Raw genomic sequence first — 25342 nt, 5'->3', positions numbered from 1 at the left:
GTACTTTCTAGAAATTAACTTTCCACCTAATTTCCCCAACACTGATTAGAGAAACATGAATCCTCCAGTTTTCCCGTGGACCTTATGAAATTCTCTTCAAGGATTCATTGATAAGTGCAGCACAATCTCAAATAACCAAGATTTTATCAGAAGTGGCATTTACCTGTGCATCCACCCATGATTTTGGATGTCCTTCAAAGTAGAAGCAACGTGAATTATACTGATGCCAACCACCAGGGCAATTGGCTGTAGGGATGTTCAATCCTGAAGAAAATCCTATAGAATGAAGGAGGGGTGTTAGCTTTGGTTTAACTGACTTAATTATAATTAGGTGTTAGGACAGTTACAGCCTTCACAATAGGGAAGCTACATGCCTACTGTACTTTTTAAATCCCCAGAAAACTTTAATTTTATAAAATCAAAGATTGTATTCACACACACACACACACACACACACACACACACTACTCAGTCCATATATATATATATATATATATATATATATATATATATATATATATATATATATATATATATGTATATACACATACAATTTTAGCTATATATATATACATATACACATGTATATGGACTAGGTAATGTGTTAGGAAGGAAAGGATGTCCATCGTTTGATGGAAATGAAAATTATCAACCTACAGAAGGTTGAATTTAAAGACACCCCGGAAATCAAACTGAAAAATAATGTGGCAGGCTGGTCCGAAATTTCATTGCAGCAACTCAAAATCGTACTCAGTAGTTTGTCTGGCCCCATATGCGTATAACGTTGGGGCATGTACCTAATGAGATGACGGATGGTGTCCTGAGGGATCTCCTCCCAGATCAGTTGTGTCCTATTGGATTTAGGTCAGGTGAGCGTGGGAGCCAGTCAATGGTATCAGTTCCTTCATCCTCCAGGAACTGCCTACATGCTGTTGCCACATGAGGCCGGGCATTGTCGAGGAAACCAGGATCAACTGCACCAGCATAGGATCTGACAATGGGTCCAAGGATTTCATCCTAACACCTAATGGCAGTCAAGGTGCCATTGTCTAGCGTGTAGACGTCTGTGCCTCCCTCCATGTATATGCTTCCCCAGGCCATCACTGACCCACCACCAAATCGGTCATGCTGAACAATGTTACAGGCAGCATAACGTTCTACACGGCTTCTCCAGACCCTTTCACGTCTGTCACATGTGTTCAGGGTGAACCTGCTCTCATCTGTGAAAAGCACAGGGTGCCAGTGGAAGACTTGCAAATTCTGGTATTCTTTGACAAATGCCAATCGAGCTCCATGGTGCTGGGCAGTGAGCACAGGATCCACTAAAGGATGTCAGGCCCTCAGGCCACCTTCATGAAGTCTGTTTCTGATTGTTTGGTAAGAGACATTCACGCCAGTGGCCTGCTGGAGGTCATGTTGTAGGGCTCTGGCAGAGCTCATCCTGTTCCTCCTTGCACAAAGGAGCAGATACCGGTCCTGCTGGTGAGTTAAGGACCTTCTACGGCCCTGTCCAACTGTCCTTGAGTATCTGCCAGTCTCCTGGAATCTCCCCCATGCCCTTGAGACTGTGTTGGGATACAGAGCAAACTATCTGGTAATGGCATGTATTGATGCACCATCCTGGAGAAGTTGGACTACCTGTGCAACCTCTGTAGGGTCCAGGTATCGCCTCATTCTACCAGTAGTGACACTGACCGTCGGCAAATGCAAGACTAGTGAAAAAACTGTCAAAAAAGATGAGGGAATAATGTCAGTGGCCTCCAGCTGTTAAATCATTCCTGTTTTGGGGGTCGTCTCATTGTTGCCCCTCTAGTGCACCTGTTGTTAATTTCATTAACAGCAAAGCTACTTAACTGACCAGATCAATATCCCAGAAGTTTAACTGACTCGATGCTATACTCTGATTCAAAAGTGTTCCTTTGATTTTTTTGAGGTGTGTATGTGTGTATGTGCGTGTCTGTGTGTATATATTTATTTATTAAAGTGGTTGAAATTATAGTCTTAAACATTACCTGAATATCATGAACATGTTATGTCTTGGGGGTCACCAGTGCTTGAAGTGGGAAAAACAGGTACCAGTACTCAACTTGTTAAACAGTACCGGCAGATTGTGAAGAAAAAGACAAAGAGATTATGGTAATGTGTACTAGTGAGTACTGCCCCACTTCAAGCACCAGTATCCACCTTCATTAGTCTATTAAAGTAGTATAACTCTTAATGAGAATCAAATATCTCAAGACGTCCAAAATTTTGCAAAGTGACTGTTTTGCATCCATAATACTTTTGGGCAAAAGAACATCATCACATTTCTCAAACAGTTCTTGTTCATATGACAGACAATATAATTCATAATTATATAACTATTATAACAATACTGCAGTTGTATAGTAAAATCAGTATATAGTAGTAAACATCTCCAAAAAAGTAAGACTAATCCAATTCATTTTGCAGATGAACATAACTTTATCTGTTTTGTGATGTTTAAATAAAATAAAAGGTACTAACCTTTGGAAGGTTCCAGAGTTTTAGTTTCATTTTGGAGCACTGAAATGCACAAAAATAATTTCATAAAGAGGACTTTCAGGACCTGCTTACAGGGCTGGATGTAGGATAATGTCATACTCAGGACCAAGCAGTGCAGGTTAAGGGTCTGGATTAACGGCCCAACAGAACCCTTGAATTCACAGCATTTGAACTGCTAACCTTTGAAGTACTAACCACAGATCCTTAGCCTCAGAGCCACCACTCCGCCAACTGTGATTGGCCATATTGGAAAAAAAATACTGTGTACTATTTTGAACCAATATGGGATGAGTTTTGTCTCATATTCTTGACTCCCTGATTTAATAAAGGTTTTTGTTCACTGGTGTTCCAAAACACTCTGTAACCCTTGGTTATTCCTGCTTGGGTTCAGCTGTTTAAGTTTTGTCTTGTATTCCTTTATTCCTATGATTCTAGTATCTCCTGGTGTTTGAGAATATACAGTCCCTGACAAAAGTCTTGTCGCTTATCTATTTTGTAGAAACACCTGCTATTAACCTGACTTTTAATTAATCAATTGATGTTACAAATAGCTCATATGAAAAGCTAAAACCCTACCAAATGATGTTTAACGCATTGAAATGAAGTAGTTTCACTGAAAAAAGATTTATCATTTAATCAAGACAGAAAGGTCAAATTTTGGCAAGACAAAAGTTTTGTTGCCTATACAGAAATTGACCAAATGTACTGCAAATACAAAAATATGTCAGCAAATTAAGTAGTGGTGCTGTGAGATCCAAATTTAATATCTTGTATGACTTCCATGAGCTTGAAGGACTGCATCCATGCGGTTTGGCAAGGATTCATACAATTTATTGATGAAGTCATCAGGAATAGCAAAGAAAGCAGTCTTGCATGCCTCCCAGAGTTCATCAATATTCTTAGGTTTCATCCTACCCCACACATGCTCAATGATGATTTTTCCACCACCAAACTTCACTGTTTTCTGGGTGAATCTCGGATCCATGCGGGCTCCAGTAGGTCTCCTGCAATATTTGTGGCGACTGTGGTGTAATTCAACAGAAGATTCATCTGAAAAATTCACCTTCTGCCACTTTTCCAGCGTCCATCCTTTTAGCAGGCTGTGGGCCTTGGCAAATGCCACACGGTTTTTCAATTGTCTTTTGTTTAGTGCTGGCTTCTGGGCACTGATTCGACCATGGAGGCCATTTCGAGACAGAATCCGACAAACTGTTCTGGTTGACACAGAGACTTCAGGTGACCAGGTCTCGTGGAGCTCTGCTGCAGTGGAAAATGGGCTGGCCTTGGATTTTTGAACCAACAAATGGTCCTCTCGAGCAGTTGTCTTGCGGGGTCTGCCTGACCTGGGCTTGTCAAAAACGTCTCCAGTCTCTTCAAATCTTTTTTTTATCCTCTGTACTTGACGCTGAGACACATTGAAGGTGTCTGCCACATCAGCAGTGGATCCGGTCTTCAGCCTCTTGATGATCAACACTTGAGTCTCAGGGTGAATCTTAGGCATGTTTGCAGAGGTCTAGTTGCAGTTGATGTGAAGGTCTAGTGTAGTGGGGTTCTTTTTATACACACCTGAGACCTAATTAATCCATTATCAGGTGAAGCTCATATGACAAGGCGACAACACTTATGTCTTTGAAAAAATTGACTCAATGGGCTTTACCAAGCTTTGAATATTAGAATACTTTTTGACAGTTTCGTTTTGCACTGAAACATTACTACAAAAGCTGTTGGGAATAAAATGAGCCATTTCTTGTAAAAAAATATATTTCAGCAGCACTTGAGGTTAATTTGTACACAAGCGACAAGACTTTTGTCAGGGACTGTAGAGCTGTCACTATCGATTATTTCAATAATCGAATAATCTACCAATTAATCTGATGATTCATATATAATATAATAATATAATATATAATATAATATAATATATACATTGCAATTGGCATGAGGCAGGAACCAAGCAACCAGTGTAGGGTGCACACTCAGTCACACATATGCTACATTTAGGCACACTGATTCTTAAATAGCATGTTTTTGGACAGTGGAAGGAAACTGGAGGATTCACGAAAACGTCACACATATACACAGGTTGAACATTCACATTCCACAAGCACAAAGCATCGGTGTGTGGCAACAGCGATACCCACTGCCCCCCTGCTGTCATTGGCTTGCACAATGTACCATGTAAATATTGCCATGGCATTTCATGCACATGCAGTTGTCACATCGTAAAGACTACAAAGGTCTGCTGGGATCAAACCAGTTTTACTCAGTCATTGGAAACAAAATTTAACAAACTTTGCAATTTGAATAATGGTTCCCTTTCCACATTAGCCTTACAAAGAGTGAAAGCTATTAAAACAATATTCATCAGCATGACTTTTAACATTATCTAGCATTGCTTTTAAACGATCAGTCAAAAAATCAGTCTACATAAGCTAATATTGGTAATTTCAGCTTTTACAATAAACGCGTCCTACTATCTATCTGTTGAACAAACTAAATAGAATTATGTAGTATCTGTTACCGAAAGTTGTCCCAATTTCTATGCAAGTGGTTTAAAATAATTTAACCACCAGATCAATCATTCAGAGTCGTACGGTGTGTTTAAATCTCACATTATGCTCATGTCTTCTTTTTGCTATGATCCATTGTGAACATTTGTTTTGTTGCTCACGTTACAAATGCCCTGTTAACGTACAAGATTAAAGTAGTTTAAGAGTTCGTTTCTGTAGTCGGTAGTCCCTCTATGCGGTATATCATTAATGGACTATCGGGGGCTCAAGTACAGGGGGGCTTGCAGCTTGACCCGGTGTGTGCCTGTTGAGGTGATTCAGACACCTAACTTGATGCCTTCTAGATGCCTCCCTGAGGAGGTGTTTTGGGCATGTACAACCAGGAGGAGACTCCAGTGCAGACCCAAGACACGCTGGAGAGATTATATCTCTTGGCTGGCCTGGGAACACCTTGGTATTCCACCAGTGAAGCTGGAGGTGGCTGAGGGAGGTCTGGACATCCCTGCTTAGACTGCTGCACCCCAACACCCGATAAGCAGTAGACAATGGATGAATGGGTGGATTGAATTGTGGGGCATTCTATGCTAACAGCATGTAATGAAAATTGCAAGTGCGACATACAGTATAGCTAGCTAGTTCTTACTTATTGTTGTACTTTTCAGGATACTCGAGGTGGTCAGTGTAGCTCCATATTGAATCAACCAAACGCACTATTACCACTAGGATTTTTTTCAGCGGTTTTCAGTCACGACAGTTTTTCCCTAACGCAGTTTTCTGTCACGACACTCCTGATGTTTATTGCAAGTTTATTGTAAGTAACATTACCGGTATTATGATTCACTGAGTTTGCTAATGTCAATGTTAGGTTAACTGAACCGTTATTTCACCATGTATTATTATTATTAATAATAATAATAATAATAATAATAATGAATAGCAATAGAGAATTTTGTCACATCGCGAATGTTCTTGTAAACTGTAAAATCTAACTTAATTTTAGCTAGTTAAATCTAGCTTCCTCACTTTTTAAATTCTCTCTCCCTCTTATCAAGCACATACTGCAGACCATAGACATCTGAGCGGGTTTGCTACGTGCATGAATGTGTATCAGCATTGTTTCTACACTTCCTGTATTCTGCGTTTCAAAAACAATGTCTTCTGCAGAGTCATACAATTGCTACTTAATGACATTTCATAAAATTCTGAAGCCGTAGCGGCAATAATTTATAATTATACTGGCGGCAATAATTATGTTGTGAATTATACTGAATCTGTAATGTAGCTACTAACCTCAGTTTAGTGAGGTGTGTATCCAAAGTATTTGAAAGGTAAATATAAATATAACATGACAGATGAACACTGCAGATTCCATCCATCCATTCTCTATATCAATCTGTCCTATGCAGGGTACCGCAAAGATAAGGGTGTAAGGCAGGGGGATGACCAAGGACAGGGCACTGACACTTTGCAGAACACTACACTGAATTATTTCAGTAAATCTTTTCTGGTTAATGAGCACTGCCTAGCAGTGTGTCAGATGATTAAGTTTGAGTCCAAATGCAAGTTGTCAGTGTATCCCAGGGGTGCCCAGTCCTGCTCCTGGAGAGCTACCACCCTGCAGAGCTTAGGTACAGCCTTAATTTAACACATGATACAGATAATCAGGCCCTTTGGTTATATCTCAGTTTGAGAACCAGCTTAACTTCAACAAAGCCGACTAATTGTAGCAGAATAGTCAACGACAGAGTTGACGGGAGGCCCCAAAGGTTTCCCACAAAAATGAAGGGTTTTATTTTTCTATAATTTTTTTTCTTTTATTAAAAATCATGCAGGCAACAACAGTATAATAACAATAATCAAAAAGCCCAAAACAAAAACTGAGCAAAACAAACAAGCATAAGACAGGCTGTCTTACTAGAGCCTGTCCAAAGTACCAGCAGGGGCGCAACAATTTTGGTGCCAACCCCCTCCCCAAAAAATATATATATATAAAAAAAAAAAAAACTTGCCCGTTTTACAATTCACTTACTGACGTTTATTTAAACAGATTTCATTTTTTCACCATAAAAAAGGAAAAACGTAAAAAAGTGGAACAAAAAGGAAATGCTTTAGCTAGCTATCCATGAATGGTGATTACATGATCAGGTGCTAGTCCGACCGACGTTAACGATACGTTTCATTCACGGTGCACGCCCCACATTTCAATCAATCTGACAAACGGCTTCTAAATCCTTGTCTATAGCCTGTGTGCATTACCAAGAAATCGTTATGCAGTTTCAACTTGCCTAACCCAAGTAAACTAGCCAGCAGCAGCACTATCTAACCTGGTTTTCTGTGAAGTTCATAGCCTAATCCCTGAATCTGGGCACAAGCTTGCGGATAAGTGACGTTTATTTCCATCACAGTTCATACCTGTTGCTGTCTTTCACCCACATCAGCATTTTTTGGCGCATCCCCTCGCACGCCTTCATTTTTCTTTCTGCCTTGAGTACCTGATATTTTTCTGCTCTCTCGATCCTTCCGCAAATGCACGTCAGTGAGCGACAGGCTACTACCACTCTGGCTGCTACTAAATAGACGCTCAGCAGCGCGCAACCACATATTCTTCAAAGTACGGTCCGTGTAACGTTTATCAGTTCATTTTTCTAAGCACAGACGGATATTTGGAGTTCAAATATCCAAAGTTGGCATTAAGAAAGTACTGCTCCTGGACTCAAATAATTCAATATTGTAGTGATTTTATCCCCAGTTCCCGAAGAGGATTAATTGGTACAACACCGAACCAGCCTACCAAAATTACCAATAGTCCCAAATAATCCCAAAAATATATAAATGCAAAACTCAGGATAATGTAAAACTAAATATCAGAAACATCAGAACAGCATGTTCAAATGCATTTTTATTACGTATTTTTATGTATTTATAATGATAGATATCAAAATTCATTTAAAATAAGTTAATAAAATAACATTGTAAAGAAATGGTTGGGGCAGAGCTGTCACTGCAGCCAAAATGAACAACTGAAGTACTGCGGCCCTAACAGATGTAATCTCACTCTAAACATTCTACGAAACTTGAGAGCCCTGCGTGTCATATTTTTTCCAGTATGATAATAAATTTTCAATGGTCATGTATGACTAAATGTAAGTGCAGAAAACATCATGTTGAAGCTCATTGCGCTTAGATAATTAGAGTTTCGGGGTATTACATGTATAATTCTCTCAGAAATCCTGTCAGGTTAGCATAGCTAGCTTACGTTGAAAGTTAAATATGTGAATCAAATAGTAAAAAAATCTTAGAAATCCTGTCAGATTAGTGTGTGCAGTAAAAAAAAATGTTACATGAAATCTTCTCAGATCATATAATATGACAAACATAGATAGACATTTTATACAACATTTATATCACCCGTCTTAAAGACGCTGCTTCCACCGACGACGAGTAATGTCCGCGTGCGCGCATTGACTTTTTGAAATCTGGCTCCATAGCCGCTAGGCGCGCGCGGTCTATATCGGGAACCAATCGATTAAGTTCATGTGTCAAGTACTGATGGAATACCCGGATGTGCTTTCGTTTATTGGATTTAATAGAGTACGCACTGCAGTTTTTATTCAAATTTAGAGATTTAATCCATTTAATCCATATGCCCTAAATCCATTTAATCCATATGTTCCACAAAATGTGCCCTTTAGAGAATGATCTTGGAACATTCGTAAAGGGTCACATTTTGCGGAACCTTTTTAGAACGTTCCCTAAAGGTTCTGACCTTTAGGGAATGTTTCCTGAACATTCCGCGTTTGCTGGGTAGCTCACTACAAGCAGGATTGTGCACCCCTGCTGTATCCTGCCTATGTCCGAGTTGCAAATGTACTGTATGAAGCCCGAGTTAGAGTCGCGGAAACTGCAATTTAGGTCCGAGTTCTGGATTCAAAGTACCACCACACTGGAAGATACGTACACACTTACCAACAAGTATTTGTAATAAAAAGCAAGTGTTTATTTTTCTTACCTCCTGGCACCCAGAAAGCTCCACTGAAAGAGAAGATGGTGTAGAGGATGGTGGAGATGGTGAGCAAACCCATGATGATGTCTCCTGGAGGATGAAGAGGAAGAGAGTAGTTAATTTCCTGATTAGATTTAGGTCTGTGCTTCACTAATCAAACTAGCAATACAAGAATAATGAACTAAACTTGATAAAGTACCTCCAACAATCAGTAAGTATAACTGTACTCAATGGAAAGTTCTAGATGAAAACAGGGGCAGCCAAGGTCTCCCTCTTCTGTAGATTTATCTGTTCAGTAAGGCTTTATATAGTTTAAAGATTGAGGAAATATTTTAAAAGGGGAAGATTTGTGATTTGATGAGCTAGTTTACACTTTCTTCACACTTTTTCAAAAAGATGCTATCAGACCTTCCTGGTAGCCACTTGACAAGTCACGTTGCACGCCTTGCTCTAATGAACATTCATCATGACATGAAAACCAAAATTGACATTGAGAAAGTGCTAAAAGAAATTACAAGAAATTTAAGAAGCTTATTTAATTGCAAGTAGAAAAAGGAATTGCCACAACCGGGAGACAGAGAATCACCTTCAAAGAGAGTTCAATTCATTAATAAGTGTGTGTGTGTGTCTGTGTCTGTGTCTGCGTATTTTTTATTTTTTTTGGGAGGGTTCAGGCGGTGTATTTCTTGACATAAAATCTTGAAGGAGTTAAAAGTTAACAGACAGTGTATTGCTTGTCCCAGGTGTACATGCATTTTCATGTGCTCTTGTTTTGTTTCAATAGTAACCTATAACAAACCTATGCTTGTGAATTCCTTTTTTCTCCTTAAAATGGCAGTTTTTTTGTACTTTCTAGCCATCCTGTGTACATCAAGATATTTAGTTTTTTCTCAAATGATTCTTATGTTCGTGAGAATGACCAAACATAAGCATAATAGGCTATCGCCATGCTTTCATTTTCAAAGTAAAATGAATTTCACTTCACAGGTTCACAATGCAAATAAAATAGTCCACTTTCCACGTTTTGTTTATTGCCAAAATCAGAGGGCATGACCCCCTTTTCTTCAGTGATGAATTTCTGATATCAACAATGTGCATTTTAACTAGTTAAAGTTTAATTTTTCATCTCAGAAAGACACATTATAACTTGTTACAGTTACAGTTTATTCTTATACCAACTATTATAATGCATTATGGAGATATCTATAATGCATTATAGACGAGAACTTCATTGGAGCTTATGAAGTATTATATTCAACACTATGCTATATTCCTTTATTAATTCTCATACTGAACATTACAATGCATTCTGAAAGATTCTATAGTGCAGTGTATATGATAGCTTCAAGTAAAATGTGACCAATATGTTCTTTATTCATGGTACATTTTCCGGTGTAGATGGATGCCATTTATCTGGTCCTTATGACTCAACAATTTGATACTTTGCTGGATTTATTAACTTAAATTTGGCTTAATCATTTGTATCGTTTAACCAAAGTGGTTTTGTAGGTAATGCCTGTATTGTCATGTAAAAATGAGACACAGAGACCGCTATAATTCCAACATGCAGGCTACACATTTAATCCTCCATCCACCTCTGAACACTAACAAAGCATCCTGGGAACTGTAGTACCCATCACTCATTACACCTCCCTCTTTCAGCTAAGCGATTCTTCCTCAAGAATATATAAACCATCCATCCATCCATCCATTTTCCAAACCGCTTATCCTACTGGGTTGCGGGGGGTCCGGAGCCTATCCTGGAAGCAATGGGCACGAGGCAGGGAACAACCCATGACGGGGGGCCAGCCCATTGCAGGGCACACTCACACACCATTCACTCACATGCACTCCTATGAGCAGTTTAGCAACTCCAATTAGCCTCAACGTGTTTTTGGACTGTGGGGGGAAACCGGAGTACCCGGAGGAAACCCCACGACGACATGGGGAGAACATGAAAACTCCACACACATGTGACCCAGGCGGAGACTCGAACCTGGGTCCCAGAGGTGTGAGGCAACAGTCCTAACCTCTGTACCACCATGCCGCCCTGGCTCTAGTTTCTGAGATATTTATTTGTTAATTAATTCATTAATTAACGCAACATGTTTGACAAGCATTCAGAATTGCAAGAATACTTTTATTTTAGTTACAACTAGTAAGTAAACAGTCTAACATCATACAAAAATGAAATTAAAAATATCTAAAAGTCATAGGAAAAAGTTATTTATGATTTGATTAATACTATTAATTATTGTTATTAATGTCAGTGCCTCAAAAAGTGCCGTTTATGCAATTTCCTTTTATGTGTGTCATCAGGACAATCACGTTGGAGACTCCAACAGTAGTCTGCCATCATGCGTATGTCCCCTCTGCCTTGAAATCCCTACTCCATCTCCTTCATATCCTGGTGGAACCTCTCGCCTTGTTCCTCGCTGAAGTCTCCAAGGTTATCTGGAAATCTGTTTCAATGGCTATGGAGATAATAAGAGCATAAAGATGCACTAACTCCCAAATTTCTGAAGTTAGCAAGCATATCCTGCACCAATTCCTCATAATCATCTGCTCTGTGATTACCCAAGTAGTTCCTAACAACAGAGACAGAACTCCTCCAGGCCGAAGCCTGTCTCATTCATGCTTTTGGTAAAATTGGAATCTGTCATGAGTTTGCGAATCTGAGGTCCACCAAAGATTCCAGCTTTTAATTTTTCCATGCTCAGTCCAGGGAATGATCTACAAATGTACTTGAAGCAGTTACCTGTTTTGTTGTTTTTTAACCATGTTCTTTCCACAGATGTAGCAGAATACAGCAGGACTGCTGATGCCGGCTCTTCTTGGTGAAGTCATCATTTTTACATGTATTCATATACTTCTTAAGACAGAACTTTTTGGTTATAAACCAAGACTGGGTTGGCAAACTTATACTGTAGCCGACTTCTTTCCTCTGCAAATTCACAGTTGAATTCTGGCTTCAAAAAAAATCGCTCTCATAGCATTGTAGGCCTACAAATTAAAATACAAAATAATTATATGGGACCTAAGACACTGTTAAAGAATCAAAATACTTACTATTGCATTTGTTATCACAGAAAAGTCGCATTGGGGGAGCGCATTATTTTCATGGATGTCCATTATCTCAAAAACTAGAACCAATTCAGCAAAAGTAATGGGATTTTTCAATTCAACACCCTCAAAATACCCTAAATACATTCAAAAAACCATGTGTCACGGTCGCAGGCTGACAAAGCGGCGATCGTGCGGGTGCGGTGAGCAAATAGCAGGCAGACAGGCAAAGTCGGGGCAAAACCAGGGATTTAATTATGGAAGGGAAACCCTGGGAGGCAGCTTAACAGCGCTGGAGACTTCCGGGGTAATCGGGATACTCTCCTGATCCTCCCCAGGAAGAGGAGCGAGGGCGATGGAGCACGCCCCTAGGACGATCGACAGGGCGATCGCTGGTCTCCTCTTCCTCCTCCGGCGACCGGTGGTGGCGGGAGGCGGCGCTAAGCCCGCAAAGACGGATGGCGCGAGGACAGTCCCTGGTTCGCTGGGAGCGATATATCGCTCCTTCCGGAGCTCGGCTATCCTCCTGAAGTTGTCGCGCACCTCCTTCACTAGGTGCGCGTCTTCCTCCAGGGATAACCCTTCTAAGATATCCCGGTTCCGGCTGACAAGGTTACAAGCCGGGGAATCCACCCAGATGCCAGGCAGGGAAATCCAGAAGAGCACCTGCTCGCCGTAACTGCAGTACTCCTCCTCTGTCACGGCAGGTGCTTTGTTTAGGTCCGTCATTCTGTCACGGTCGCAGGCTGATAAAGCGGCGATCGTGCGGGTGCGGCGAGCAAATAGCAATCAGACAGGCAAAGTCGGGGCAAAACCAGGGATTTAATTACGGAAGGGAAACCGGGGATCAGAAAACATAGCACACCGACTGACATCAATGACGGACGAAGGACTCAGGTAAGACACGGACTGAAATACACAGGACTGATTGAAAATAATCAGACACAGCTGGGTACAATCGGGAAAGAACACGTGGGTAATCCGGGGGAGTGGCACACACGAGGAGCCGACGAGCAGGGCATGACACCATGGCACCTAATTTTTTTTTTGTAAACCTGTATTATCAAGCATCCTGTTACCCCACGTGGATTGAGGAGACTGGGTCCTCGCTCTGGAACCACGGCTGCGGCAGGAGCTCGAGGGCGAGCACCTGGTGGCCGGGACTCCACCCATGGGGCCTGGCCAGGCATAGCCTGAAGGAATAACATGGGTCCGCCCTCCTGTGGGCCCAGCACCTGTAGGGGAAACCATGGGGCTTGAGTGCAATGTAGATCATGTGACAGCTGAAGGCAGCTAGACAGAGAGGATAGGCCAGCCTAAGCCACTTCACAAAAGTATTACATGGATGAAAATCTACAACTGAAAATCTTCCTCAAAAATGGAACTGTACAAGAGAAAGCAACTGAGGATGAAAATGGAGGCTGCAGATCTTATCTTGTCAAACACAATCATCGGCCATCCAAACCAACAAGGAATTTTGGCAAACAAGTGAGATTTTCTTCTATGGTGGTTTAACTATTCTGAATGTTTAAATGGGTGAATGTGTGTCAGTCATCTTTTTGTCAAGAATGTGCAAGAACACATATCACTGAGAAGACTAGGTAAGACATGCTTTACTTTGTGGCATTAAGAATGGGTCCATAACCATCTAATCAACTACTACATAGAAGGTGATGAGAAATACATTAATGTCTATGAGCCTAGTGAGGCAGAAAACATTTTGCTTCAATTATGTTCCTTTTATCGAGCCAAGGGTGGTGTTTGCACAATACTTTATCAAATACATTTTGGAATAGCCACACTTTTTCGGTTTCACATGGAAATGGTCGTTGTGTGTATACATTGGCATTAAAATTATATTTAATGTGATTTCATGTGAACCTGAATCTTACTTGAATATTTCTGCGCCCAACATCTGTAAACAATATGTTTGCATTTATTTAGTTAGCTGTTACTTTCCTCCATAGCAATGTCCAAATGAAGAACATTTGGCGTCAGAAAGCAAAGCCAGCTAGGCCCAAAGTAAACTGTGAACCATTTGGCATAATTATATGAAATAAAGATCTGGTCTGCTTTTCTGTTCTGGGTATTCTTTCCACATTTTATTTAATCCCAGGCAGCCAGAGCTTCACAACTGTCATTTAACTCTTCTATGGAAAGTGACACTACTTTTTAACTTTTTCGTCTTACATTTCATTTTACAATGAGTATCAGCAAACATTTATGCCAATGAGGTTAGGCATCAAGCTTGCAAAAACAGAAAGCTTACTGTTAAAACCAAAGTGATAGTTGAACCAATTATCATGAAATAGCACATAAGTGTTACTTCCTCAAAACCAGCTGGATTTCCTCATTCTAGCTTGGTCTTTGCATGTAGATCTCATGTTTGGGTTTTTTATCAGGAGCATTTGCAAAAGCAGTAATAACTAAGTAAACCTTTCATTTTTCTCGTGGGAACCCCTTGTTGGTATATTTTTTAGTTTTAAGTTTTAAGGTATTTGTTGTATATATTCTCCTCTCCTGGAGCTGACACCTTATCGTGGTGGAGAAGTTTTCGTGTTCCCGTGATCTCAGGAGCTATGTTGTCTGGGGCTTTATGCCCCTGGTAGGGTCACCCAAGGCAAACAGGTCCTGGGTGAGGAACCAGACGAAGTGCGGCTCAAATAACCCCTATGAAGAAGCAAAGCATGGACACACGGTTTCCCTTGCCCAGACGCGGGTCACCGGGGCCCCCCCCTGGAGCCAGGCCTGGGGGTGGGGCTCGATGGCGAGCGCCTGGTGGCCAGGCCCACACCCATGGGGCCTGGTCGGGCACAGCCCGAACAAGGAAAGTGGGTCCCCCTTCCAATGGGCTCACCACCCATGGGAGGGGCCATAGGGGTCAGGTGCAATGGGATCTGGGCGGCAGCCAAAGGCGGGGACCTTGGCGGTCCGATCCTCGGCTACAGAAGCTAGCTCTAGGGACATGGAATATCACCTCTCTGATGGGGAAGGAGCCTGAGCTGGTGCGCGAGGTTGTGAAATTCCGACTAGATATAGTCGGGCTCACCTCGACGCCCGGCTTGGGCTCTGGAACCAGTCTCCTCGAGGGGGGTTGGACCCTTTTCCACTCTGGAGTTGCCCGCGGGGAGAGGTGCCGAGCGGGCGTGGGCATACTTATTGCCCCCAGGCTGGGTGCCTGTACATTGGGGTTTACCGCAGTGGACGAGAGGGTAGCCTCCCTTCGCCTTCGGGTGGGGGGACGGGTTCTGACTGTTGTTTGCGCTTATGCGCCAAACGGCAGTTCAGAATACCCACCCTTTTTGGAGTCCTTGGAAGGGGTGTTGGAAAGTGCTCCTCCTGGGGACTCTCTTGTTCTGCTGGGGGACTTCAATGCTCACGTGGGCAATGACAGTGAGACCTGGAGGGGCGTGATTGGGAGGAACGGCCCCCCCGATCTGAACCCGAGCGGTGTTTTGTTATTGGACTTCTGTGCTTGTCACGGATTGTCCATAATGAACACCATGTTCAGGCATAAGGGTGTCCATATGTGCATGTGGCACCAGGACACCCTAGGCCGCAGTTCGATGATCGCCTTTGTAGTCGTGTCATCGGACTTGCAGCCGCATGTCTTGGACACTCGGGTGAAGAGAGGGGCGGAGCTGTCAACTGATCACTACCTGGTGGTGGGTTGGCTCCGCTGGTGGGGGAGGAAGCCGGCCAGGCCTGGCAGGCCCAAGCGTATAGTGAGGGTTTGCTGGGAACGTCTGGCAGAACCCCCTGTCAGGGAGAGTTTCAATTCCTACCTCTGGCAGAACTTCTCCCATATCCCGGGGGAGGCGGGGGACATTGAGTCCGAATGGGCCATGTTCCGTGCCTCCATTGTGGAGGCGGCTGACCGGAGCTGCGGCCGTAAGGTGGTCGGTGCCTGTCGCGGCGGCAATCCCCGAACCCGCTGGTGGACAGCGGGGGTAAGGGATGCCGTCAAGCTGAAGAAGGAGTCCTATCGGGCCTTTTTGGCCTGTGGGAGTCCAGAGGCAGCTGACAGCTACCGGCAGGCTAAGCGGGATGCGGCTTTGGCGGTTGCTGAGGCAAAAACTCGGGCGTGGGAGGAGTTTGGCGAGGCCATGGAGAACGACTTCCGGACGGCTTCGAGGAGATTCTGGTCCACCATCCGGCGGCTCCGGGCGGGAAAGCGGTGCAGCATCGACACTATTTATGGTGGGGATGGTGCGCTGCTGACCTCAACTCGGGACGTCTTGGGTCGGTGGAGGGAATACTTCGAAGACCTCCTCAATCCCACCGACACGCCTTCCCATTTGGAAACAGAGTGTAGGGACTTGGGGGTGGATTCGCCTGTTTCTGGAGTGGAGGTCACTGAGGTGGTCAAATAGCTCCTCGGTGGCCGGGCCCTGGGGGTGGATGAGATTCGCCTGGAGTTCCTTAAGGCTCTGGATGCTGTGGGGCTGTCCTGGCTGACACGCATCTGCGGCATCGCGTGGACATCGGGGGCAGTGCCTCAGGACTTACAGACCGGGGTGGTGGTCCCCCTCTTTAAGAAGGGGGACCGGAGAGTGTGCTCCAACTATAGGGGGATCACACTCCTCAGCCTCCCTGGTAAGGTCTATTCGGGGGTCCTGGAGAGGAGGGTCCGCCGGATTGTCGAGCCTCGGATTCAGGAGGAGCAGTGTGATTTTCGCCCTGGCCGTGGAACAGTGGACCAGCTCTATACTCTCAGCAGGGTTTTGGAGGGTTCATGGGAGTTTGCCCAACCAGTCTACATGTGTTTTGTGGACTTGGAGAGGGCATTCGACCGTGTCCCTCGGGGAGTCCTGTGGGGAGTGCTCCGGGAGTATGGGGCTCCGGGCCCCCTTTTAAGGGTGGTTAGGTCCCTGTATGACCGTTGCCAGAGCCTGGTCCGCATGGGTGGCAATAAGTCGGACTTGTTTCCGGTGAGGGTTGGACTCCGTCGCCCTTTGTCACCGATTCTGTTCATAGCTTTAATGGACAGAATTTCTAGGCGCAGCCAGGGCGTTGAGGGTGTCCGGTTCGGTGACCTCAGGATTAGGTCTCTGCTTTTTGCGGATGATGTGGTTCTGTTGGCCTCATCGGACCATGACCTTTAGCTCTCACTGGGGCAGTTCGCAGCCGAGTGTAAAGCGGTTGGGATGAGAATCAGCACCTCTAAATCCGAGACCATGGTTCTCAGCTGGAAAAGGGTAGAATGCTCTCTCCGGGTTGGAGATGGGGTCCTCCCCCAAGTGGAGGAGTTTAAGTATCTCGGGATCTTGTTCACGAGTGGGGAAACGATGGAGCGGGAGGTCGACAGGCGGATCGGTGCGGCGTCAGCAGTCATGCGGGCGCTGCATCGGTCTGTCATGGTGAAGAGAGAGCTGAGCCAAAAGGCGAAGCTCTCGATTTACCAGTCGATCTACGTTCCTACCCTCACCTATGGTCATGAGCTATGGGTAGTGACCGAAAGAACGAGATCGCGGGTGCAAGCGGCCGAAATGAGTTTCCTCCGCAGGGTGGCTGGACTCTGCCTTAGAGATAGGGTGAGGAGTTCAGTCATTCGGGAGGGACTCGGAGTAGAGCCGCTGCTCCTCCGCATCGAGAGGAGCCAGATGAGGTGGCTCGGGCATCTGATCCGGATGCCTCCGGGACGCCTCCCTGGGGAGGTGTTCCGGGCATGTCCCACTGGGAGGAGGCCCCGGGGAAGACCCAGGACACGCTGGAGAGACTATGTCTCCCGGCTGGCCTGGGAACGCCTCGGGGTCCCCCCAGAGGAGCTGGATGAAGTGGCCAGGGAGAGGGAAGTCTGGGCTTCCCTGCTGAGACTGCTGCCCCCGCGACTCGACCCCGGATAAGCGGAGGATAATGGATGGATGGATGGATGGATATTCACCTTCTGATACAACATATGGCTTTTAGCTCCCATACCACCTCATGTCTTGTAGTCTTACGATTCTCCTTCCTGTCTTCTAAGTAGAAAGCTCTGCTGTCTTAAGCAGATATAACTGTTTTGCTCAGAGGATGAGATAAAAACCTTCTCCTTCACAGCATATAAGGTGGCCCAAGTAAAACAGTAGGTGCAATTAGGGTGAACTTCTTTTTTCTCGCCACAGTTCATCAGCTAAGTATTGGCCTATTCAGCAATTTCATTCAGTCTTGTTCTCCGATTCTAAATGCACACCCTGTAATCTTATTATTCATAACCATTATATCGGAAAATTAGGCTGAGAACCTAGTGGAATTATTGGGCAAGTATTCATTTTCTGGAATGGATTGGAGGTACCAAAAATTGGCATTTTAGGGAGAAAAAAAGTAATACACAAACTTTTGTTCGAGTTTACTATTGAAACAAAACAAGAGCACAGAAAAAATCCCATACACTTGAGACAAGCAATATATTCACTATTAACTTGGAGCTCTTTCAGGATTTTATCTCAGAAAATACACCCCCCTCCAAAATAACACACACACACACCTACCCAGCTTTCCATGAATTAAATTCTATTTGAAGATAATTGTCTGTCTCCTTTCTTGCTGTCAGTTTTGGTTTTGATATCATGATGAATGTTCTGTTGTATGTGAATTGACTGTCTCTGAAACCTGCTAAGCCTGATGTTAGAATGACTACCAGGAAGGTCTGATAGCATCTCTTTGAAAATGTGTGAAGAAAGTGTAAACTAGCTCATCAAATCACAAACCTTCCCCCTTTTTTAATATTTCTTGCTGAAACTAAATACAGTCGACCTCGTTACTACGTACAAGACGGGATATCAAAAACATGTACGTTATAAGCATAGAACGTTGTAACCACACAGTGCAAGATGGATGAAAGAACTCATGAAATATCCATGTAAATGATAAAACTTTAATAGAAGAGACCCTTAAATTGACTACAAAACAAACGAACACATTATTACTTGTTAAATAATTCAACAAAGTTCATTTGGATCTTTGAAATTTTCCTTAAATTACTCACGGTTACTTAGTGCGATAAACGGCAACGAAAATACACAACGGCTGATCAAAATGGATTTTTAAAATAAACATTCGCATCCAAATTGGCATTTGGCCTGAAAATATTAATGAAATATTGGTCAAATTAAATCATAAAAATCCTTTACTTCCATTTTTATTCTGAATTCACAATTACCGGCATGACCGGTATTTCACAAGGTTTAATAAACAAAGAATACGCACACAATACTTAACAAGCCATTACTACACAGTCCAGTAACGATCGGTCAAGGCAACTCATTTAACGCGGGAAGTTTGAATTTTACTTTAATGCCAAGCAACACAATAGACAAATGTGCATTATCGGGCGAAGATCAGGTAGATACAGGTAGATGTAGCGACACAAGTCGTGGTGGGCGTGGAGAGCGCTGTACGTTGTAACGATGGTTAGTTTTCGTATTTTCTCTAGAAATTCGGATGTTGTATCGAAGTTTATGCTGTAAGGGTGTACGCTGTAAATAATGGCTGCTATTGGAATAATACATAGGTTAAAAACGGGAATTAGAAACCTGTATGTTGGAAAGGTGAAAACGTTGTATCCGGGGTATGTAGTGTAAGAGGATATTTCATTTTCATTAAGATTAATTACTTTATAATTTCATGTTTATTTTAGTATTGATCCTTTATATAGTACCTAAAGATAAGGGAACAATATGACGCTTTGGGAGCGGAGCAATAGAGTTCTTCTGGTTAGGAGCCGGTACTTTTTGTATATATGGGCTCGAAAAAAATAAAGGGGGAAGTCAGTCTTCCATGTTTAGCACAATATGTTGTCTCCGCGTCGTCTCTGTACCCACGGCCTGAAATAAAGATAACGCTGAAGTACCCCAAAGTCAGCGTTGCAGTAGTAACGAGGTTCGACTGTACTATATAAAGCCTTACTAAACAGATAACAAGGGGAGCCACCGTATAAACAAGATAGTAACGGAAAAGACTGGTTCTGAGCTTGTTGATAAGATGTCTTCTGATCGACAAAAAAGACACCGATCGAGAAAACCCAGTAATCTTTCAGAAGTATTCACTTGAGCTGCAGGGCCAGGCTGAATGGCATGATTGGTTTATATTGCCGTTTGTTACCATTCTGGATCAAAATCCTGTGTTCTCACTCGACTTTTCATGTCAGTGGGCAGACACCACTCTTGTTTCACTGCACAACTTTCTGAGTGTTGTTTTTCATTATATGCATATCCTGGAATTACTGATTAAGACTCATTATCACTGTAATGACAACAAAGAGTAATGTATTCCATGTATTTTTCCATGTGATTTAACCTGCCTTACTGTCTGCCTAAGTGAAACCCATTTTAAGCAACACATTTCAAATGAATTTCAGGTACTTAAAAGATGATATAGAACAGAGATGATTTTGAGAGCCAAGACACAAAAATATTAATTTCCTTGACAAAATCACCCAGCCAGTATTCCTGAACCTTGACTCTGAGGTACAGAAAGGCATCAGTCTGCAAGTGGAGAATGAGCAGCTGAGACAAATGGTGAAAGTCGCAGTTTGCAGAAATGACACAATGGCATTCACAAAACAGTGCTACAAGGGTGTTATTGGCATATAATGCTCTTGAATTTTAACACCACAGTTCACGCAATAGCAGTGATTCATATGCTTTGTCCACCAACCGTTTTCGCTGCAGGTAAATCTATGTCTGAAGAAGGATGTGGAGGTTATAGTGCATCACAAACTACATCCTTATGTGCAAAACATGGATCGACTGGGAGACACTGAGCTGAAAGATCAAATTTTGAGAATGGGATTAACAAACGTTTAATGATGGGTGTTTAAATTTACTGGTAAAACTGTAGACAGGGATTTTACATTGTTTATTATAACAGTAATTACAGGTTCTGAGGTGTAAGAGAACTTTAATTTGTCTTAAATATGCATTCTGTTTTTCCAACAAATAAGGATGGTCAGTACCATCAAAGCTAGTTACATCATATGCACAGTGAAATGCTTAACTTCTTGAAGTCTTTCATCTCTCAGGTTGCGCGGTTGGGACGGGCAAGCAGGAAGCGCGGAAGGATGAGGCAGGTAAGCAGGATTATGGGAAAACTAAGGTTCAGTAAGGGAACGGGACGACAGGGCAGACGGAAACAAACTAACACTAACTAACGTCACTAACATTAATGACAAGTGTGGGGAAGACGGACTCAGACGTGGACTAAATACAAAAGACAAGCCGAAAAATAACAGGAAACAGCTGGGCATGATCAGGGAAACACATGTGGATGATCGGGGGTGTGGCACACACAAGGATCGGATGAGCTGGGCGTGACATCATCACAAAATTTTTTATTAATTTTCATACATAAAAAATGCCCCCCCCCCCCCGTCATGCCCGGCCCGTTCGCTCCTCATGTGTGCCACGCCCCCTGCTTACCCACGTGTATTTTCCTGATTGTCTCCTGCTGTGTCTGGTTACTTTTGATTAGTCCCGTGTATTTAAGTCCTGGTCTCCCCGGTTTCCTTTGTCTGTCATTGTAAATGTCAAGGTTAGTCAGCATTCTCTGTATCCTGGTCCCCGTTTCCCGAGTAAAACCCGTTTTCCCGAACCTCGCCTGGGTACCTGCTTCCGCTCGCTCGCCTCGCTGCCCGCTTACCTGGCGATCGCGAGCCGTCCTGTGACACCCCCAATAAATAAAATTTTTTTTCATTATTATTAAACTGGTACACAGATTTAAATTTAATATTTTTATATTATATCAAACCATGGCGCGATCCTTGATTGACCTGTAGTGTACTGCTTTTAGCATTTAGCATCAATCATCGAAAACATATTTTAAAACTTTGACAGAATAAAGCATTCGTTATTTTAATGCACAAGCTTTTCAGTAAATGTTTGTTCACGCTCATGCAAGCACACGCACAGACACACACACAGGAAAAACCCGGACATGCGCACAAGCGCATGACCCTATAACACTGTTTAGCTGCAGGCCCCATGTATGGGGACCACACGACCAGCAACCTTCCTGGCAGAAAGCACATTAAATCTATTTATTAATCTGTCTCATTTGTAATAGTATAAAATAATCTATTTCTAATTTAAATAAAAGTCCATCTCTAACACCACATTCCTGATTTGTTTCGTTACATTTAGATAAAATTTAGCTACATTTGGCTAATCAATGGAATAAAGTACTATGACTTCAACTGTCATACCCGGCTCGTACGCCCCCCTGATTATCCACGTGTGCCTCCCTGATCGTAACCAGCTGTGTCTTGTTGTTTTGATTTGATCCTGTCTATTTAAGTCCAAGTCTTGCCTGTGTCCCTTGTCCGTCATTGATGTTGTCAATGCCAGTGTTCCGTCCTACCCTTACCTTCCCCAGTAAATCTCAGTTTTCCCCGATTGCGCCTGCCTTGCCTGTTTCCTGCCTGCCTGTGCGCATTACCCGTGCCGTGGATCGTGACATCAACGGTGTATGACAAAATAGTATAAATTTTTAAACCAATAAAGTTTAAGGAATAAAACAATTCCATTGTATTTTGTTAGTTTATTTTAAATAAGTTGTATCGGTTTATTTAATTATATTTAATAACTGTCGGACAATTACATTTAATTTTGTCCAACATCAATGTCATAAAAGAGGCGTGTTTCCAACAGGAAGTGACGTTTTTCGTGACATTTTCTGGTGCGTTCATTTTTCTCTCGGAAATTCTGAGTTGAGTGACACAACGTTCGGCAATCTCCCGTTCGAGCTACCACATCTCGGAACAAACATGGCTGCCTCCATGAACATGCTGCTGTGTGTTGTTGCTTTATATTTTAGCAGATCTGGAGTGAGAATATTTTTTCCAAAAGTCAAACAAACAAGAAACACAAACTAGTCAAACCACATTAAAAGCTTTACAAAATATTTTTGTACATTCATAGCGATGCTCTTTTTTCGAGAGGCAAACAAACTACAAACAAACAAAATACACGAACAAGTCTGGTAAAAATATGATATTGCAAAAAAAAATAAAAAATCTGACACAGCATGCTAGGATACTGTTTACGGTCATGATACGGTATTCTCTAAATCGAACACATGCAATTACATTCATAACTATTAATACATTTAACAAAATAAACATTTTGAAAGATTTATAAAATATAATTACTGTTAACTGTGTAAGCCGCCATGTTGAAATTACGTCACAGGGGCAACTCGGACTAGAAAATTCTGTCCGACATCAACATCATAAAAGAGGCGTGTTTCCGACGGGAAATGACGTTTGTCATATCGTTTGACGTGACGTCTCATGACATTTTCATCTGACTCTGAGAGAAATAATCGAAGGGGGGGGCGCTCAAGATGGCAGCGAGATAAGAAGTTTTTGACCGAGCTCTCAGCATTCACCTGTATTTTTGATACATTCATAGTCCATTCACTATTAAACTTTTATGAATCTAAGTGTTACACCGGTCAAGGATAGGGAGCAAGGATCCAGACGTGCGTGCAGCCCAAATCTTTAATGGGTGTCCGGGAACAAAGGTACAAGCAGGGCTAGGCAAATAGGAAGGTCGGTAACGGAGAGCAAGGGTCTGAAGCCGGGAGGTCTGTCCAACGGAGAGGCACACAACACGAGCACAAAGGGACTGGGGCACGAGAGGAGCCGGACTCGGCGGGGAAGGCGGTTCAGGTGCGGGAACGGGTCTGGGGAGAGGAAAGGAATAGGAAGCGGTAAGTACACAAGGTAGACGAGAAAGGGCGGAAGCAAAGGGAACACGGAGGACAGGCAATCGCTCAGTAAGGCACATGGGAATGGCTCAATACTTCGCGTGGTTTCTCGGGTGTTCCGTGCTTAAAACTGTTCTGTCATTGGTCTCATGTGAAACACCCGGTTAGACCCGCCCACGGGCGGGGATTAGGCGGAGCCGTCGGCGGACCCCGTCGTCCGGGGCGTGACAGTGTCCCCCCCTCTGACGGCCTCCTCCTGGAGGCCGGGGACGCTTGCGAGGCCGGCTCCGGGGCCGAGGAGCAGGCTTGGAAGGGAACCGGGCATGGAATGCGGCTCTGATAGACAGGTCGATCGGAGTGCTGGCGACGATCCAACTGCAGTCCCTGGGAATGCCCCCTGTCCAGTCCACCCGGTATTGCAGTTGTCCGCGGAGGCGACGGGAGTCCAGGATAGCATGGACCCGACGAGCGGACGACTCGCCAGAGTCCACAGCCGTCACCACCGGGCTGGTCCCCGAGTCGGGTCGGAGGGGACATCGTTTGACCGGCTTCAGAAGGGAAACGTGGAAGGTCGGGCATATCCGATAAATCCGGGGCAATTGAAGTCTGACGGCCACGGAACCCACCCGGCGTAAGACGCGGAAGGGACCAATATAGCGGGCGGTGAGCTTACGGCATCCTGGAATGCGTAGATTCTTGGTCGACAACCAGACCATCTGTCCCGCTCTGTATGTGGGTCCTGCCCGTCGATGACGGTCCGCCTGTCTCCTCTGTCTCTCACCCTGACCCTGGAGAGAAAGCTGTACTTGTTTCCAAGCCGCTCGGCTACGCTGATACCACTCTTCCACTCGCGGTTCGGTTCCCTCCGGTGAGTCCCATGGGAAGAGGGGAGGCTGGTACCCTAGTACGCACTGGAAAGGAGACACATTTGTGGTGGAACTCACCCGCGCGTTGATGGCATATTCGGCCCAGATTAGATGCGACGCCCACCCGGAGGGTTCTCTGTGGCATAGTGTTCGGAGCGCCTTGGCCACCTCTTGGTTGGTACGCTCAGCGAGCCCGTTGGTTTGGGGATGATAGGCAGAGGACAGGTTAAGGTTTATGCGGAGCTTAATGCACATCTCTTTAAACACCCGTGCACTGAACTGAGGTCCGCGATCGGAAACGATTTCCTCTGGAAGTCCGTAGTAGCGAAACAGGTTCTCGATGAGTATTTCTGCTAGATTGCTTGCACAAGGAAGTTTGGACAGAGCAACCAGGCGACACATCTTGGAAAATCTATCGACGATGGTTAGAATGATGGTTTTACCTCGCGATCGTGGTAGGTCCGTGATGAAGTCCATAGCGATGTGCGACCATGGTCGAGATGGAATCGGCAGTGGTTGTAAACATCCAGCTGGCACCTGATGAGAGGCCTTCACTTGGGCGCACTCTGGACAGGAATCCACGTAGTCCTTCGTCTCCTTCCTCCAATTTGGCCACCAGTAACGACGGGACACTAACCGCTGTGTCGTGCTCACCCCCGGATGTCCATTACTTTGATGCGAGTGCACCCACC

The 25342-nt window shown here is 43.8% G+C and overlaps 1 protein-coding gene across 2 annotated transcripts in view; it reads right to left on the bottom strand.

Moving 5' to 3' along the window:
- LOC125721126 (ladderlectin-like) overlaps nucleotides 1–25342 on the bottom strand; it is a 124172-nt gene that overhangs the window by 6758 nt on the left and 92072 nt on the right. The window contains exons 1-4 of one of the 2 annotated variants that reach the window (XM_048997124.1): nucleotides 9236–9314; nucleotides 9043–9126; nucleotides 2506–2544; nucleotides 164–276 (exon numbers count right to left, since the gene is read on the bottom strand). In XM_048997124.1, coding sequence (XP_048853081.1) covers nucleotides 164–276; nucleotides 2506–2544; nucleotides 9043–9115 — 225 coding nt within the window. In that variant the 5' untranslated portion in view covers nucleotides 9116–9126; nucleotides 9236–9314. Of the gene's footprint in view, nucleotides 1–163; nucleotides 277–2505; nucleotides 2545–9042; nucleotides 9127–9235; nucleotides 9315–25342 lie in introns of those variants that run through there. The other variant, XM_048997125.1, reaches the window with a different exon arrangement.

The sequence above is a fragment of the Brienomyrus brachyistius genome, unplaced genomic scaffold (genome assembly GCF_023856365.1).
Source record: "Brienomyrus brachyistius isolate T26 unplaced genomic scaffold, BBRACH_0.4 scaffold32, whole genome shotgun sequence".
In the NCBI taxonomy this organism is placed as follows: Eukaryota; Metazoa; Chordata; class Actinopteri; order Osteoglossiformes; family Mormyridae; genus Brienomyrus; species Brienomyrus brachyistius.
The sequence above is the reverse complement of the archived record's forward strand: the minus strand, read 5'-3'. Positions and strand labels throughout refer to the sequence as shown.